The sequence below is a fragment of the Neolamprologus multifasciatus genome, chromosome 4, assembly GCF_963576455.1.
Source record: "Neolamprologus multifasciatus chromosome 4, fNeoMul1.2, whole genome shotgun sequence".
NCBI classification, from domain to species: Eukaryota; Metazoa; Chordata; class Actinopteri; order Cichliformes; family Cichlidae; genus Neolamprologus; species Neolamprologus multifasciatus.
This window is the reverse complement of record NC_140442.1, coordinates 11,573,813-11,592,395: the sequence shown is the minus strand read 5'-3', so window position 1 is coordinate 11,592,395 and position 18,583 is coordinate 11,573,813. Positions and strand designations below refer to the sequence as shown.

The 18,583-nt window shown below is 41.8% G+C and overlaps 1 protein-coding gene across 1 annotated transcript; it reads right to left on the bottom strand.

The window, feature by feature from the left end:
* Positions 1–4,119: 4,119 nt before the first annotated feature.
* On the bottom strand, positions 4,120–17,127 carry LOC146519881 (myosin heavy chain, fast skeletal muscle-like). The gene is made up of 41 exons (XM_085157299.1): positions 17,045–17,127; positions 16,804–16,853; positions 16,488–16,710; positions 16,265–16,408; positions 16,023–16,179; positions 15,880–15,907; positions 15,681–15,792; positions 15,501–15,593; positions 15,351–15,414; positions 14,848–14,946; positions 14,656–14,759; positions 14,424–14,562; positions 14,220–14,338; positions 13,971–14,120; positions 13,716–13,886; positions 13,322–13,628; positions 13,112–13,188; positions 12,879–12,966; positions 12,665–12,782; positions 12,423–12,546; positions 12,207–12,343; positions 11,850–12,105; positions 11,417–11,659; positions 11,106–11,282; positions 10,850–10,995; positions 10,664–10,754; positions 10,171–10,560; positions 9,936–10,062; positions 9,691–9,809; positions 9,271–9,467; positions 8,995–9,178; positions 8,736–8,901; positions 8,478–8,602; positions 8,076–8,384; positions 7,783–7,986; positions 7,575–7,700; positions 7,318–7,488; positions 4,871–4,975; positions 4,685–4,780; positions 4,439–4,570; positions 4,120–4,249 (listed from the first exon to the last, which is right to left on the bottom strand). The coding sequence occupies exons 3-41, from the start codon at positions 16,689–16,691 to the stop codon at positions 4,232–4,234; spliced, it is 5,817 nt and encodes a 1,938-aa protein (XP_085013425.1). The 5' UTR covers positions 16,692–16,710; positions 16,804–16,853; positions 17,045–17,127; the 3' UTR covers positions 4,120–4,231.
* Positions 17,128–18,583: the final 1,456 nt, after the last annotated feature.

The following is an 18,583-nucleotide window of genomic DNA, read 5'->3' as shown; positions in this document are numbered from 1 at the left end:
TAGACATGAAGTGTCTGTGATACCTTCAACATCCACAAAGCCTTAAACTCTAATGAGACAAGGATAAGATCCCTTTACTATGATGAATGACAAATCAAGTACTCTGATAACATTATCCGTGGCTTCTCCAGAACATTTCACATGTGTCTCAAGTGCTCAGGATGAAGTCATTTGCAAAAAGCACAGAGTGTCAAATGGTGGGCATCATCCTCAGCCTCTCTGGTAGGGTCTATGCCAGCATGCTGCAGAGTGTGTCTTGTAGTTGAACCTTTAATTCAGGATGAATCCTAGTCATGGAACACTGGACCTGATATTTGCGCCCTTTTTGCTATTCTTTTTATCCACATCACTTCATTATTATTTTCTTCTGTCACATCTTGCTATCCTGTTGTAGAGGTGAATAAAGTGTCAGGCAGGAACATGAGTTTGAACCTGGAAATCAAAAGGATGATTCTGAATGTTGTTAGTACATATGCCCCACAAGTTGGATGTCAGTTAGAAAAGAAAAAGGAATTCTGGAGTAAGTTGGATAAAGTGGTAGAGAGTGTTCCTGGGGAGAGAGTGCTGATTGTATCAGACTTTGACAAATAAAAATGAGCAGAGGTGATTAGGAGGTGTTGGGTAGGTATGGTATTAAGCAGTGAAATGCAGAAGAGCAGATGGTAGTGGGTTTTGTAAAAAAAATGGAAAGGGCTGTTGTGAACAGATATTTCAAGGAGAGGGATGACCATAGGGTGACATAAGGTGCACACAGGTGGAGTACATCCTGTGCATAAGGTGTAATTTGAAGGAGACTCCAAGGTGTTGTCAGGGGAGTAGTTTTAGTTTTTGGCACTGCATCTCATACTACTTGGGTTCCTCAAGTAAATAGTCTACGTCCAGCTCAAAATTTCAAACCCTCTTCTACTCTTCATTTTACTGTGGGGATTGTTGGTCCCCACAAGTATAGTAGTATGCCAATTTCCTGTCCTCACAAAAATGTCTAAACATGTATACACAAACACACTCACACTCTTTCTCTCTCTCTCTCTCTCACACACACACACACACACACACACACACAGACACACACACACGTGCGTGTATAGATAGATGTGCTGTGGGGGAGATATCAGATTTTGTTAAAGGTCTGTCCACATTTTCAGTTGAGGTAAGCTGTACTGCATGATCCGAAATAGAAAGTAGAAAGGCACCACCAAGTGTGGCCTTATATGTGAGTGAGCATTACAGTATTATATCAGTGACACTGTTTTATGGTGACTTGCACTGCCTTAAACTCAACTTGTATTTTTACAAGTGAACTGGATTTTGGTCTGTCTTTTTTACCGCTTTGCCTTTCTCAAAAGTAAATGTATACCAGAGTTGTATATATAGAGCAGTGCAGCTACAAATACTATCCAGAAAAAATATGTGATGTTATTATGGCAGTTGTTGAATATGCCTATTAAAGTTTGGTAATAAGATTAATTTGGATATTTTAATATAAACACATATATACAGCTCTTTCTGAAGGAATATTTTTATAACTGTAAATAGATTGGATGTAAATGGTCAATCTCAGGCATTATCAGTTTTTGACTGTGAATTTGTGGTAATATTTAGCCTAAATTTTTTAACTTGCTAAAGATGCAAAATGGCATATTGTTCTACAGAGAATTTTTTAATTACCCACCCAAAGCACTGAATTCAATTGTTTCAAAAACTTCCATGGCAACACATGTTTAAAATCAAGCACCTAGGCATGCAGTCTTCTTCTCCGATCATTTATTGCAGAACGGGTCTCTCTCAGGAGCTCAGTGAATTCCAATGTGGCAACATTATAGAATACCACCTGTGCAACAAGTCCAGTAGTGAAATTTCCTTGTTACTAAATATTCTACATTAAACTGTTAGTGGTGTTATAATGAAGTGGAAGTGATTAGGAACCACAGCAGCTCAGCGATGTGTTGGTAAGTGACATAAATTAATAAAGCAGGGTCTTGCATAGTGTACAGCAGTGTTGGTCAAGTTACTTTCCCCTAAAAATGTAATCCTGTTACTTTACTAATTACTTATTTTCAAAAGTAATTAATTAAAACACGATTTACAACCTGAATAGATAACAAAGCAACAGATCTTTCAGCCCAATTCTACTTTTTCTATATCATCATAAAAATGTAATCAAATGGAAAAGTCTCTTTTTTAAACTTGTTTTTTTTTTTCGTTTTAATCTTTTAACTTTATGCATCAAGCAAAAAATTCATTATATGCAACATTCTCTGACTGGAAGAAATTTGTTTAACATTTAAACATATTTTCTGCACATTCCAGCATCCATCCATCCATTCGCTTCCGCTTCTCCTTTTCAGGGTCGCGGGGGGCGCTGGAGCCTATCCCAGCAGTCATAGGGCGAGAGGCGGGGTACACCCTGGACAGGTTGCCAGTCTGTCGCAGGGCCAACACACAGGAACAGACAACCATTCGTGCTCACATTCACTCGCACATTCACACCTAATGGCAATTTGGATTATCCAATTAACCTATCCCCACAAGCTGCATGTCTTTGGACGGTGGGAGGAAGCCGGAGTACCCGGAGGGAACCCACACAAACACAAACATAAAATAGGTTTTTGTGTTTACACTCAGTCGTTCTAATAAATGAAAGTGAATCACAGCAGAAAATAAATAAATCAAAGACTCAGCGGTCCTGTTTCTCTATTTTCACCTGTATGGCAGGCGGATGTTTGCCCTGGTGCAGGTGTGCCGCAGCGGTCAGTGGAAGAATCCGCGAGTTTGTCTGTTGATTTCCCATTCTGTGGTAGCGTACTCGGTGCTTGCTCGGAAGTTTAGGGTTTTTTTCGCTGTAAAAAACAAGTTTTCTTCCCACACAATGAACAGCGGACGCTAATGTTTTTGTCCCTTTTTATGGAATCAAACTCAAAGTAAGGTCAGTACTTCCACGCTGCACGCTCATACTCTCTCCCACACTCGATATATTATCCATTGTTGATCTGCACACAGCTGTTGCCACGAACGTCGCATTCGCTTACGTCATTGTCATGAGACGCTCTCGCAAAAAAAAATCACGGTTTTAGTAACGCAGTAATGCAGCGTGCTTACAGGAAAGTAACAGCAATCTAATGACCTTTTTTTGCAATAGTAATCCCTTACATTGTTCGTTACTTGAAAAAAATAATTGGATTACAGTACCGCGTTACTTGTAACGCCGTCCATCTCTGGTGGACAGAGGTCACCAACTTTCTGGAGTCAGTCACTACAACACTCTAAACTTCATGTGGTCTTCAGATTAGCTCATGAACAGTGTTTAGAGAGCTTCATGGAATGGGTTTCCATGGCTACGCAGTTGCACTAAGGCCTTACATAACCAGGCACAATGCAATGCATAAGATGCAGAAAAGCACGCTGACACTGTGGCAGTGTTCATGTTTTCTGGATGAGAGATGAATCGCGCCGGTGTGAAGTTATTTTTCACGAAATGGCCTTGACCCCTTAGTTCCGGTGAAATGTTTCAACACACCAAGACATTTTGGACAATTTCATGCTCCTAGCCTTGTGGGAACAGTTTAGGGACAGCCCTTTCCAGTTCTAACATGATGGAGTGCCAGTGCACAAATCAGATGGAGGAATTTGGTGTGCAAGAACTTGACTGTCGTGCCAGAGTCCTGACCAAAACCTGATTAAACACCTTTGGAATGAATTAGACTGTGAACCAGGCATTCTCATCCAACATCATTGTCTGACCTTACAAATATATTTCTGGAAGAATGGTTGAAAATTCCCATAGATACATTCCTAAAACCTGTGTAAAGCCAGAACAGCTGAAGCTGTTATAGCTGCAAACAGTTGCAAACAGAGCTGACATCAGGCATTACGAAAAATGTATATTAAAAGTATCTTGGCTTGTGTGAAATGTGTTTTCTTTTACTGGTTAACTTAACTCTGCTATCACTAATGCTGAACACAAGAAGGGAGAACACTAAGGAAAAAGTGCTGTCCTCATTTCACAGGACGATGTCCTGTAGGTATGAATCACGATTATTCTGAAGAAACTATCGTGTTAAAAATTGTATATGTGAATGTGACTTTTTTTAGAATAAAGAATAAATTAAACTCTTTACATTTCATGAAATCATAATGAAAGTGTTTATTGAATTAATACATCATAAGCGGACAATTTAACAGTTAGTTCATATTTTATGAACACTGCCAAAAAGTTCCAAAAGAATGTGTCTTATTCAGCACTTTCACCCTGCAAAAAATAATGAAAGGTAAAATTATTCAACACATATTATCAACATTAAAACAATTCATTCTACATTGTAAATACAGTATCTACACTCTCTTCAATTCAAAGAAAATTATTAACATAAAGCTCTTATATCAAACAACTCCATTAGACAACGGTACATTTTTTTGTAAAACAAATTACATGAATTACCTTTCCAGCATCACGGCTCTTGGCTCTCAGTTTGTTGACCTGAGATTCAGCAATGTCAGCACGTTCCTGAGCTTCCTCCATCTCATGTTGGACCTTTCTCAGTCTGGACATGTGGGTGTTGGCCTGTTCCTCCTGTTCAGTGAAACAATATTTTTATTTAAAAATATATCTGATCATATATTAGAAATATCTCAGTTATGAAGCTGTGCATTCGTAAATGTAAAAATCACAAAACATTTTACTCACAGCCTCCTCAGCCTGTCTCTTGTAACCCTTGACTTTGAGCTGCAGCTTGTCCACCAGATCCTGAAGTCTGACCAAATTCTTCTTGTCCTCCTCAGTCTGCATAAACAACAAACTGTTACTGACGGCTGAAGAAGAAACAATTTAGGAACTTAAATGTAATAGATATTTAGGTAAATGTGTAATCACCTGGTAGGTGAGCTCCTTCACTCTCCTCTCATATTTGCGGACTCCTTTAACAGCATCAGCTCCACGTCTCTGCTCAGTTTCAACTTCAGTTTCCAGTTCACGGACCTTTAATGCCATGATAAATAATCAGCTTTTAATAAATATTAAGAGTAGAAAGAAAATGGGTGGAGATCACGTGATGAAATCAAAGTGTTTTTTTTTTTTGAAATATTTGAATAATAGTTCAAGAACTGGGTGGCGGCCAGGAGCGGAGGCCCTGGCGGACTGACCCCCGGCTGCCAAGACTGGCAATAGGGACATGGAATGTCACCTCTCTGGTGGGGAAGGAGCCTGAGTTAGTGCGTGAGGTTGAGAGGTACCGGCTAGATATAGTCGGGCTCACCTCTACGCATGGCTTGGGCTCTGGAACCAGTCTCCTGGAGAGGGGCTGGACTCTGTCTCAGTCTGGAGTTGCCCCTGGTGAGAGGCGGCGGGCTGGGGTGGGTATTCTAATATCCCCTCGGCTTGCTGCCAGTACGTTGGGGTTTTTCCCGGTGGACGAGAGGGTTTGTTCCCTGCGCCTTAGGGTCGGGGAACGGGTCCTGACTGTCATCTGCGCTTATGCGCCGAGTGGCAGTTCGGAGTACCCAGCCTTCTTAGAGTCCCTGGGGGGGGGGGGGGGGGGTGCTGGAAGGTGCTGGAGACTCTGTTGTCCTGCTGGGAGACTTCAATGCTCACGTGGGTAACGACAGCGAGACCTGGAGGGGCGTGATTGGGAGGAACGGCCTCCCTGATCTGAACCCGAGTGGTGCTTTGTTATTGGACTTCTGTGCTAATCACAGTTTGGCCATAACAAACACCTTGTTCGAACATAAGAGTGTCCATAAGTGCACGTGGAAGGAAGGAAGCAGAGTCTGGGGATGAGGGGAATGACCCGCCAATTTCCGGGGGCGAGGTCACTGAGGCAGTTAAACAACTCCTTGGTGGCAGAGCCCCTCGTGTTGATGAGGTCCGCCCCGAGTTCCTGAAGGCTCTGGACGTTGTAGGGCTGTCCTGGTTGACACGCCTCTGCAATGTTGCGTGGAGATCAGGGGCAGTACCCGTGGATTGGCAGACCGGGGTGGTGGTCCCCATCTTCAAGAAGGGGGACCGGAGGGTGTGTTCCAACTACAGGGGGATCACACTCCTCAGCCTCCCCGGGAAAGTCTATGCCAGGGTGCTGGAAAGGAGAGTTCGTCCGCTAGTCGAACCTCGGATGCAGGAGGAACAATGCGGTTTTCGTCCTGGTCGCGGAACACTGGACCAGCTCTTCATCCTCTCGAGGATACTTGAGGGTGCATGGGAGTTTGCCCAACCAGTCTACATGTGTTTTGTGGACTTGGAGAAGGCATTCGACCGTGTCCCTCGGGCTGTCCTGTGGGAGGTGTTGCGGGAGTATGGGGTGTCTGGCCCATTGCTACGGGCCATTCGATCCCTATACAACCGTTGCAAGAGCTTGGTTCGCATTGCCGGCAATAAGTCGGACTCGTTCCCGGTGGGTGATGGGCTCCGCCAGGGCTGCCCTTTGTCACCGGTTCTGTTCATAATTTTTATGGACAGGATTTCGAGGCGCAGCCAAGTGGCGGAGGGCTTTCGCTTTGGTGGCCTCAGAATCTCATCTCTGATCTTTGCGGATGATGTGGTTCTGTTGGCTTCATCGGGTGAGGGCCTCCAGCTCGTACTGGAGCGGTTCGCAGCCGAGTGTGAAGCAGCGGGAATGAGGATCAGCACCTCCAAATCTGAGGCCATGGTTCTCAGCCGGAAAAGGGTGGAGTGCCCACTCCGGGTCGGGGATGAGTTCCTGCCCCAAGTGGAGGAGTTCAAGTATCTCGGGGTCTTGTTCGCGAGTGATGGGAGAAGGGAGCCGGAGATCGACAGACGGATTGGGGCTCCACGGTCCGTCGTGGTGAAGAGGGAGCTGAGTGTAAAAGCGAAGCTCTCAATTTACCAGTCAATCTACGTCCCTACCCTCACCTACCCACGAGCTGTGGGTAGTGACCGAAAGGACGAGATCGCGGATACAAGCGGCGGAAATGAGCTTCCTCCGAAGGGTGGCTGGCCTCTCCCTTAGAGATAGGGTGAGAGGTTCGGCCATCCGGGAGGGGCTCAGAGTAGAGCCGCTGCTGCTCCACATCGAAAGGAGCCAGCTGAGGTGGTTTGGGCATCTGACAAGGATGCCCCCTGGGCGCCTCCTGGGTGAGGTGTTCCAGGCATGTCCCACCGGGAGGAGGCCCCGGGGCAGACCCAGGACACGCTGGAGAGATTATATCTCTCGGCTGGCCTGGGAACGCCTTGGTGTTCCCCCGGACAAGCTGGAGGAGGTGGCTGGGGAGAGGGAGGTCTGGGCCTCTTTGCTTAGGCTGCTGCCCCCGCGACCCGGCCCCAGATAAAGCGGATGAAGATGGATGGATAGTTCAAGAACAACATACCCTTGACTCCAGTTTCTGGAGCTGCTTCTTGCCACCCTTCATGGCGAGGTTCTCTGCCTCATCCAGACGGTGCTGCAGGTCCTTGACTGTGACCTCCAGGTTCTTCTTCATCCTCTCCAGGTGAGCACTGGTGTCCTGCTCCTTCTTCAGCTCCTCAGCCATCATGGCAGCCTGAAATTATGGGTGGTATTGGCATTATTGATCAAGCATGAACAAGAATTTTGAAAAGATAAGATCCTTGTAAAGTAATAACTTACATCAGTGATAGCCTTTTTGGCCTTCTCCTCAGCATTTCTTGCTTCTTGAACTGCATCATCCACCTCACCTTGAACCTGGACAAGGTCAGTCTCCAGCTTCTTCTTGGTGTTCAAAAGACTGGTGTTCTGAATGAAAAAGAAACCGTTTTAATGATGTGATTCTTACTCTCTTATATCTCAAAGTTCTTGTAAAGTAATGAATACCAACCTGAGAGTGAAGTAGTCCAACACGCTCGCTAGCATCAACCAACTCCTGCTCAGCCACTTTGCGTCCTCTCTCTGTCTGCTCCAGAGCGGCTCTCAGCTCCTCGATCTCAGCTACCATCAGACCATTTCTGCGCTCCACCATGGCGACCTGCTCCTTCATGTCTTCCTGTCCTCTGACTGCGTCATCCAGGTGCAGCTGAGCATCCTGATGACAAAAAAACAAATGATATTATGATTGTTTGCTTGGAGGTTAATTTAAAAAAACACAAACACACAAACGATCTACCAACTCACCTTGAGCTGTCCTTGGACATTCCTCAGTTGTTTCTGGGCCTCAGCAGCCTGTCTGTTGGCATGGCTCAGCTGAATCTCCATCTCATTCAGGTCTCCCTCCATCTTCTTCTTGACTCTCAGGGCATCATTCCTGCTCCTGACCTCAGCATCAAGAGTGCTCTGCATGGAGTCAATCACCCTCTGGCTGTTCCTCTTGATCTGCTCCATTTCCTCGTCCTTCTCTGCCAGCTTCCTGTCAATCTCACCTTTTACCTGGTTTAGCTCAAGCTGAACACGAAGGATCTTGGCCTCCTCATGCTCCAGAGTTCCCTTTAAATAAAGGGTTATTTCAACATATACTGGAGAAGGGATACTTTTATCAATTTAATTACAAACAAAGTACATTTTTATAAAATACATTACCTCAGCTTCCTCCAGAGCTGTCTGAATTTCAGACTTCTCAGTCTCAACAGTCTTCTTGGCCTTTTCCAGCTCATGGATGCTCTTTCCTGTCTCACCAATCTGCTCAGTCAGATCTGAGATCTCCTCTACAGAGCAAACACAGCCAAGAGTTAGAGTACTTGGAGCTGACATATGCAAATGTTTTGGCCACAACAAAAGCTGTAAATGAATATAAACATTAGAATCATATCCATATGATCTATAGCAAGATAAGCATACGCTGCAGGTTCTTGTTCTCTCTCTTCATGGTCTCAAGATGATCCAGAGCCTCTTCATATGAGTTCTTCATCTTGAACAACTCAGTGCTGAGAGAACGAGCCTCCTTTTGGGCTCCTTCCAGCTCTGCCTGGCTCTCCTCATACTTCTGTTTCCATTCTGCCAGGACCTAGATTAATTAAAAATAAATAAATAAAATAATTAGTTGTTGTAATGGGTGTAATTTCTCCTTTGATGACAGAGGTTATGTTTAAATCTTTACTTTATCAAAGTTCCTCTGCTTCTTGTCAAGGTTGGCAGCCAGAGCATTAGCTCTCTCCACATCAATCATGAGGTCCTCCACCTCACCCTGCAGCCTCTGCTTGGTCTTCTCCAGTGAGGCACACTTGGAGTTCACAGCCTCAATGGATTCCTCAGCCTCCTGCAGGCGCTGGGCAAGCTTTTTCCTATCGTTTAAATAATTTTGTTTTTATTAAGGCTGAATTGGTTGGTTTTAAGTCTGAAAACTAATTTAAACAATGAAAGTATGGTGACTTACTTGGCCTCCTCCAGCTCCTCAGTTCGCTGGATGGCATCAGTCTCATATTTGGATCGCCACTGAGCCACCTCACTGTTGGCCTTGGACATTCCTCGCTGCAGCTCAGCCTTGGCCTCCTGCTCCTCCTCAAACTGCTCTCTGAGCAAATCACAGTCATGACGTGCTGACTGAACAGCATGAGCCAGGGCGTTCTTGGCCTGTTGAAGTGACAGTTGACTTCAAATTTCGATATTTTATTGTTGAAATCAATTTTAAAGTCTAATGGTGAGAGGATAACAAATTTAAGAGGTAAAACCTTAGAAAGAAATTAGAGGATTATCTGTCTCAGAGTTACTGAGTGTCTCTGTAACTGATTAAAACTTGTCTCTGTTTTTATTAGTAAGTGCTGAAATTTAAAAGAAGAAAGAAATTATTTCAGACCTTCACTTCCTCCTCAACGTGTCTCTTCAGTTCCTCAATCTGCTGAGTGAAGGCCTGCTTGCCCCTTGTGAGCTGAGAAACAAGAGCTTCTTTCTCCTCAAGCTGGCGACTGAACTCACCTGTAGTTAACACACATGTATTAAGCCCAGTTTGTTCCATTTCACCCACTGATTGGTTGTAGTTTTAGGTACCTGTAAATGACAAATTTCCAGAGACAGACTATTTTGTTGTTATACATCACTTACCATTCTCTGTTTGAAGTCTCGCCTTCTGGGCATTAATGTCATTCAGCTGACGAACATTCTCATCATTTTTGGCTTTGAGTTCACTCAGTTGATCCTCAAGAGTCCTGCACATTTTCTCCAAATTGCCCTGTCAACAAGTAATGTCATATCCATGTTAAAAGTTAATGAGCTGCTTTGGAGGTCCTGAAATGTAAAAAAGAAAAGAAAATGTGTTCTCTGTAAACAATGTCCACACCTTTGCTTTAGCAACAGCCTCCATGTTGCTGGAGAGGTCATCAATCTCCATCTTGTACTCGCTCTTCTCTTTCTCCAGCTTCTGTTTGACACGCTGGAGGTTGTCGATCTGCTCTCCGAGCTCTGCAACAGTGTCAGCCTGCTTCTTACGGAGAGCTGCTGCAGTAGCTTCATGCTGCAGAGTTGATTCCTCAAGATCACGACGCAGTTTCTGGAACTCAGCCTCTCGCTTCTTGTTCATCTCAATCTGAGCAGCTGTTGCTCCACCAGCTTCCTCGAGCCTCTCACTGATCTCTTCAAGCTCCCTGGAGAGGTCGGCTCTCTGCTTCTCTACCTTAGCCCGAGCTGCCCTCTCAGCCTCAATCTCCTCTTCCAGCTCCTCAATACGAGCCTAGTTTGAAATTATTTGGATTTATCGATTAGAACCTAAACTAAACTAGGTTTTTGACTTATAATGAACAATATTCTTTTTGAACACTGGTCGTTAGTGTTACCTGAAGTTCTTTGATCTTCTTCTGAAGTTGAGCACCAAGGGATTGTTCATCTTCAATTTTGCTGAGAAGTTGGCTGATTTCAAAGTCCTTCCTTGGTGTGGAGGAAGTATGGTTTTACAATCACAGTCCATATGATTATTGCAATGCAATGTGTGTAAAGAAAATTATTTACAAAAAATGCCCTACTTCTTAATTTTCTCATCAGACTGCTGCTTCTCATTCTCCAGATCCATTATGGATTCCTGAGCTAGTTTCAGATCTCCCTCCAGCTTCCTCTTGGCTCTCTCAAGGTCCATGCGGAGCTTCTTCTCTTGCTCCAGTGAACCCTCAAGCTATAAAGTCATGTCAGTTGATTCAAGTGGTTGGAAAGACATTGATTTAGTACTAAAATTCTTTCCATAAAAAACAAAAAACAAACACATCATTATTATAGTTTTCTTACATCATCAACTTGCTGTTCCAGCTTTGTCTTGGACTTGGTCAGAGTGTTGACTTTGTCTTCCTCTGCCTGGAGATCATCCAGTGTTTGCTGATGGGCCTCTTGTAAGGCTTTCTTCTCCTTAGTCAACTTGGCAATTGACTCATCCTGAGATGCCATCTCCTCTGTCAGGTTTTTCACCTTAAATAATGTGAATACTTTAAGTTTAATTTTGTTCGAGAATTTGCTGAATATTTGACTGTTTAAGGTGTCTATTCAAAGCACAACATTACATGCTTTAATTTAACTAAGAAAACAATCACTATGAACTGAACCTTGTTTTCTGTGGCATGTTTCTCCTTCTCCACTTTGGCCAAGGTGAGCTCCAAGTCATCAATGTCCTTCTTCAGCTCAGAGCATTCATCCTCCAGCTTCCTCTTCTTAGCAGTCAGCTCAGCATTGATTTCCTCTTCATCCTCCAGTCTCTCACTTGTCTCTTTGAGTTTGGCCTCGAGCTGGATCTTGCTCTTAATCAGCCCCTCACACCTTTCTTCAGCATCTGAGAGATTGTCAACTTCCTATAATACATGTTGAACACACAAGTTAGATTATTTGTGAGTCACATTGTCCTAGTGTTTTCCTGATCGTAATTTTAACTACACTTTTAGCAAATAAATAATCAGAGGATGAGACAAACATGTGGTCCTTTTATATCTAACTTATATACGTGAACTATAGGTGTAATATATACTTTTCTCTACTACTTACTGCAGCCACTTGAAGTTGCAGGTCATTCTTCTCCTGCAGCAGGCCGACCATCTTCTCTTCCAGTTCCTTCTTCTTGGCCAGAGCAGCAGCCAGGTCTGTCTGCATCTTCTCATAGTTCTCCTTCATGTTCTGCAACTCCTTCTCAGTCTCAGCACTCTTCAGAAGAGGCTTGATCTTGAAGTATACTTTCAGCCATGGCCAGTTCTTGACATTCATGAAAGAACGGATGTTGTACTGGATGGTGTAGATAGATTCTCTAAAAATCAAACATGAGAGTGTTACTTTGTGTCATTGGATCTTAATATGAGGAAGGAAATACAAAAGAGAATACGATAGAGTTTACTACGATAATGTTACCTCCTCTCCATCATCTTCACAAACTCTTTCCTCATGACGTATCCTCTGCAGAGAGCCTGAGTCATGGTCACCAGCTCAGCCAGTTTCTCATCTCTCATCTCCTCAAGAGTGCCCAGCAGACCAGCTTTGAAGAACACCTATTTAATCATTGAAAGCATAAGTACAAGTGCAAATGGACAGTGTTTTGTTAATGTCTATTAATATAATGAAGTGTACCTTAGTGTGCCCAAACATGTACTGTGTGTGATCCACATCAATGGAGCCAAGCAGCTTCTCTGAAGCTTTCTTGTTGTCAATGAACTGTCCCTCAGGGATGACGCTGGCATTCAACACTTTGTATCTTTAAGAGAGATACAATTACAGTTGTTACTTGGATTTTTCTTCCGTCATATTCAAGTTTCCCCTTTACAACAACAATGAAACCATTTTTCCTTTCCAATATTGTAATGTGCTGTCACCTCTGCTTGAAGTCACCATAGAGGATTCTGCTGGGGAAACCCTTCCTGCAGATTCTGATGCCCTCCAGTACACCATTACACCTCAGCTGGTGGATGACCAGGAAGTTCTCCATAAGGCCTGAGAGTCAGAAATGCATAATGTTTCAAATCTTTTCTATATTCTTACTGTCATTTTTACAGTTAATATTACTTTGGGGTCCTGTGGGGGTTTTACCTGGGGTCTTTGTCTCGTTGGGAATCAGGCAACGGACAAAGTGAGGATGAGTGCTTCTTAAGTTGGTCATCAGCTTGGCCAGATTCTCCTGTAGATCGGCATCATTAGATGATAGGTTAATACTATTTAAAAATGAGCATTTAATTTATATATATATATATATATATATATATATATATATATATATATATATATATATATATATATATATACATATATAAATCTATACATACTCTGAAAAGAGCAGACACAGTCTGGAAGGAACCACCCTTCTTCTTACCAGCCTTCTTGCCACCACCACCAGCAGCCTCTGTTTTCATAAACAGTAAATTTCATCATTGGAATTTAAAAAATATTTTTCACAATATAATTTTAGCCTGCAGTATGCACATTGTAGCTATCTGTACTGGACATGGGAGTTTGTGAGCACTTTTTTTTCTTACCTTCAGCTCCACCATGGGTTGCGTACAGGAAGCCCAGCAGTTTGTTTGAAGACTTCTGGTAGAGCTGCACAACTGAGTCATTCAGTGGGTCCTTGTTCTTGTCCAGCCAGCCAGTGATATTGTAGTCCACTGTACCAGCATAGTGAACCAGAGCGAAGTGTGCCTCAGCCTTGCCCTTTCCAGGCTTTGGTTTCTCAAATGCTTTGGTCTTGCCAAGATGCTGATCGTGCAGCTTGTTCTTGAACGTTGTGTCAGAGGCCTTGGGGAACATGCACTCCTCTTCAAGGATGGAGAAGATGCCCATTGGCTGAGAAAATATCACAAATCATATTAAAATTTCAACAGAGATAACATATGCAACCACACGTATATTTCTTCCAGAGCAGCTGTTTACCTTCTCAATAAGCTCAATGCAGGCAGCCAAGTCCATACCAAAGTCAATGAACTCCCAATGAATGCCTTCTTTCTTGTACTCCTCTTGCTCCAGGACAAACATGTGATGGTTGAAAAACTGTTGCAGTTTCTCATTGGTGAAGTTGATGCAGAGTTGCTCCAAGCTGTTGAACTGTAACATTACAAACATTTTTAATTTCATGGCAATACAGTATTGAACATTTAGCAAATGTGGTGAAATGTCTCAAGTGCTCACATCAAAGATCTCAAACCCAGCGATATCCAGCACTCCAATGAAGAACTGTCTGGGCTGCTTTGTGTCCAGCATCTCATTGATACGGATAACCATCCACAAGAACATTTTCTCATAGATAGATTTGCACAGAGCCGAGACAGCATTGTTGACCTGGCGAACAAGAATTTATAATGATACAAAACCATATGAATACAGCTATAATGTTTATAATTATAATATGATAATACAAGTCTCCCTTTTTTAAATTACCTGTGGGACGGTCTGACCTTTGGTCACCATCTCATTGCCAACCTTGACTCTTGGGTAGCACAAAGCTTTCAGCATATCAGCCGAGTTCAGGCCCAGTAGGTACGCAATCTTGTCAGCCACTGTTGGATTAAAACAAATTCTATAATACCTAATAAATACAAATTACTGCAAACATTTTTCCATTATAGAACTTTTTCACAATACCCTCAGTGCCATCAGGTTCAGCCTGCTCTTCACGCTGCTTCTGCTTGAATTTCATGTTGCCATGATGCATCACAGCACCAGTCAGCTTGTAGATGCTTAACTTCTCATCAGCACTAAAGCCCAAGATGTCAATAGCAGTCTGTAAGAAAAAAATGAAATCAGCTATTAATAAATAAAACAAAAGACGATATTTATGGTTAAGTATAAGATTCTGTGTCAAATGTGATTTTACATCTGTTGCAATGAACTCCTCCACATCATCGATGCTCTTGACAGTGATTTCACCCTGACTGATCATTGGATAGTCATAAGGGTTAGTTGTGATCAGAAGAGCCTCTGAAAGGAGAAATTAAGTTAACTTTTTTTGCTTAGAATGTGATCTTAATGGTTTTAAAATTTAAATTTAGGTGTCCTGTTAACATACCCAGAAGCTCAGGCTTGTGGCCTGTCATCAGCTGATAGAAGATATGGTAGCTCCTCTCAGCAGACAACTGGAAGGTGACACGGGACTTCTCCAGCAGATCTAAGGACAACAGATTAATTTTGACACTGTAGACATGAGACATCACAGTCAAAACTGCAAAATGGCATTGAATTGCATGGCATTTCCTTGGCTGTCATTGGGGGTGTTTGAAACTTTTTTCAGTTCTGTTGCTTTACTTGTAACGTGCTTCACAGTATACCTTATTATACTTTAAATGTTCTGTGAAGATGCAATATGTTCCTACTTATACTAACACACATGATAACTACTGGGTTACAGTATATAACTTACATATATAGTGTAACCAAACTGTTCATGCATCCGTGTGTTTCACCAAAATAGACAATATTACTTCTTCTGAAATTAAGTGACTCATCTCTTTATGTGCTGTAAAATAATTTCTATCACAGATAATGGTAATCTGCACTGTGGTTCAAACTTACATGTTTCAATATCAGCTGAAGACAGCTTGCCAGATGTGCCAAAGTGAATCCTGATGAATTTACCCTACAGGGGTAGATCTTTATTAATATTGCCTTTCATGAGAGAAGTAGTAAAAAGCTCATTTACATTAACTTGTTTTAATCACTTACAAAACGAGAGGAGTTGTCATTCCTCACAGTCTTGGCATTACCGTAGGCCTCCAACAGAGGGTTGGCAGCAACAATCTGATCCTCAAGAGAGCCCTGCAAGAATATATTGTTTTTATGTGAGCTGAAGTTTCTATTTTATTTTTCTGTTGCATGTAGCTTGATACTAAATAAAGAATCTACCTGCATTTTGCCAGGTGTTGGCTCAGCCTTCTTAGCTCCAAGAGCTGCAATTGTTGCAAAGTACTGGATGACACGTTTGGTGTTGACAGTCTTTCCTGCACCAGATTCTCCGCTGGGGTTTATGGGACACATTGTTAAATTTCAGCTTCAGTATCTTAAAGTTTTTATAGATTTTGCAAACAGTTTGTATTATACTCACGTAATCAGGACAGACTGGTTCTCCCGATCTAAAAGAAAGACACACAGCACAGAGTTCTGATGTATCATCGATTCATCATCAACGATTAAATGCCATCTGTCTTTAATTTGCATTTAAAAGTTTTAATAGTGAATTGGTCTTACCAGTGAGCATGAACTGATAGGCATTGTCAGAGATGGAGAAGATGTGGGGTGGAGCCTCAATCCTCTTCTTTCCTCTATATGCTGCTACACATGTAGCATCATATACAGGAAGCCACTTGTAGGGATTGACAACAACGCAGAACAACCCAGAGTAGGTCTGTATCATAGACAATAAATATCATTTAAACATTTACAGATCAGCATGATACTTTCCTCTCACACACAGCAATGTGAAAACTTACGTAGATCATCCATGATGCATAACGCTCTTTGAGGTTAAACAACACAGATGGCTCATTAAGGTGGGTCATCATGGCCATGTCCTCCATCTTATCAAACTTTGGAGGGTTTCTAGGGTGGATTTCATCCTCCTTTACAGTGACCGTCTGAATAGAAAATTAAAATCAGCTTTCAAAGTTCGTTACTATATATTTAACAAATAGATAAAGTACATAATTCATCTACCTTTCCGTCGTCTGTGTCAACAGTGGCTTTACCACCCTCCTTCTTGGTAAGTTTGCCCTTGACATACATCTCATCAGGAACAGTCACAAAGAAGGCCGTCTTGGCATCAAATGGAGCAGTCTGGGCCTCAATCCTCTCCTTTTCTGGCTTGCGGAGGTAAATGGACGCCGCGCCATACTGCGCCATCTCCGCGTCTGTGCTCATGGTGGCACTTTACTAGAGACTGAAAATATGATGGATTGACACATAAATCATTTACTGTACTTATTATACAAACCATAATTGACATCCATTCTTTTTGATTCGTGGATTTTACCTCAGCTGATGCAAACAGAACTTCCTTGGTATCCTGTGTATGTCAAGGTGCTATAAAATAAGTAAACGTATATCGATAGACATTTTACTCTTCAGTTTAAGAATCCATTCAAAATGCAAAATTTTCAGTGTGAATAAAAAAATAACTAACTCAACACTTAAAAATGTAAAATATAAACTTAATGAGAGCATATAATACACAGTAGATAAAACATGGTAGCTGAATCCTTTACTGTACTCACCCGTCTTAGATGCCTGTCAGTTAGAGCAAATGTCCAGAGCTGCTGCTTTTATAAACAACGGCTCTGCTTCCTCAGCATTTACACTCTCCTTAGTTTGGTCATGAATGTCTGACACCTTGCTTCTTGATACTGATATGGTCAAAAATAAATGAATTATCTTGCTTCATTTACTACATGTGTAATCCCTCTTTTCTAATACAACATACTTTCAAATATAAACAATTCAGCTGTATTCCTTAGTGAAAAAGATGTTGCGAATGTATTGTGGTTTATTTTGTATATTTCTTTAAGTGATTATGCTCCTAAATATGGAAAATGTAAGAAATGTCAACAATATAGTTAGTGGTAAATTAAAATAGTGCTCTGCATGGTTTGGGGATTATTCATTCTAATAACTTTTGAAGATAAAATGATATTAATTTGATACAGTTTATACTAAGCTTATCTGTGTGTCCAACTATCTTTGATATTTTGATAGCCAGTTTTAAACTTCTAGTGCCACTGGTGTATAATTACAGGACATAAAAATCATCAGACTTTCTGTTATTGCCAGAAGGGTGTTATATATAGCTACCGGGAACATAATATTAAATAATTTCTAATTATAAAATGGTTTGTTATAAATACATTTAATTTCTGTGCAGATAGAAGTGAGCGCACAGCTTTTAGCTTACAATTTTGATAAACTAATTAAATGATATATTCTTACAGGAAGGGAAAATCTGGGATCATAGTAAGGATTAGCTTTTAATTCCAAAGCTTGCACAGACTTGGCTTAATGTTTGCTATCTTTCTAGCAGAACATGAGATACTATCATGTTCAAAAATAAATCCAGCAAAGGACAGGAGGAGTGGTTTGTGGTTGGCACAAAAGACAGATATATTTATTTTTCAAAAACACAGAAGTACCCACAAGTACTTATACCTATTGGTAAGGTAAGTCCATGGTCAAATATCAAATGCAGTATGTTGTGTGTTTTCACTGTAATTCCAAGGGCCAGTAGAATTGCAACAAAACTGCAGAGCAGACACACAGCATTACAACCAAAAATGGAAACACTTTTTGATCTGCTTTTTATTTAGCTCAGTGCTTTGCTAGGTGTAGAGTATTAAGTGTCTTACTTCTTACTTACTAACATCTTAATACTTTGGTGAAAATTCTATCGTAGTCCATATCGATTCATAGATGAGTTTCTTTTGCTTGCACTTCTATCTGGATAAGTGCACTGAAATTTCTTAATTACGATGGAGCTACTAACTCTCTCATTAGAGAGAGCTAGTGATGAGTACTGTCTGATCACTTAGACATCTATGGATGCCACTAACATGCACAAAATCCCCCAATTTAATTGACAATTCTAGACATGAAGTGTCTGTGATACCTTCACCATTCACAAAGCCTTAAACTCTAATGAGACAAGGATAAGATCCCTTTACTATGATGAATGACAAATCAAGTACTCTGATAACATTATCCGTGGCTTCTCCAGAACATTTCACATGTGTCTCAAGTGCTCAGCATGAAGTCACAGAGCACAG

Coding starts and splice junctions, on each gene's coding strand:
- LOC146519881 (XM_085157299.1), bottom strand. CDS start 16,691: ATGAGCACAGACGCGGAGATGGCGCAGTATGGCGCGGCGTCCATTTAC. Junction 16,180..16,264: donor ATGCATCATGGATGATCTAC/GTAAGTTTTCAC, acceptor TCTATGATACAG/ACCTACTCTGGGTTGTTCTG. Junction 7,701..7,782: donor TTGGACTACTTCACTCTCAG/GTTGGTATTCAT, acceptor TTTTTCATTCAG/AACACCAGTCTTTTGAACAC.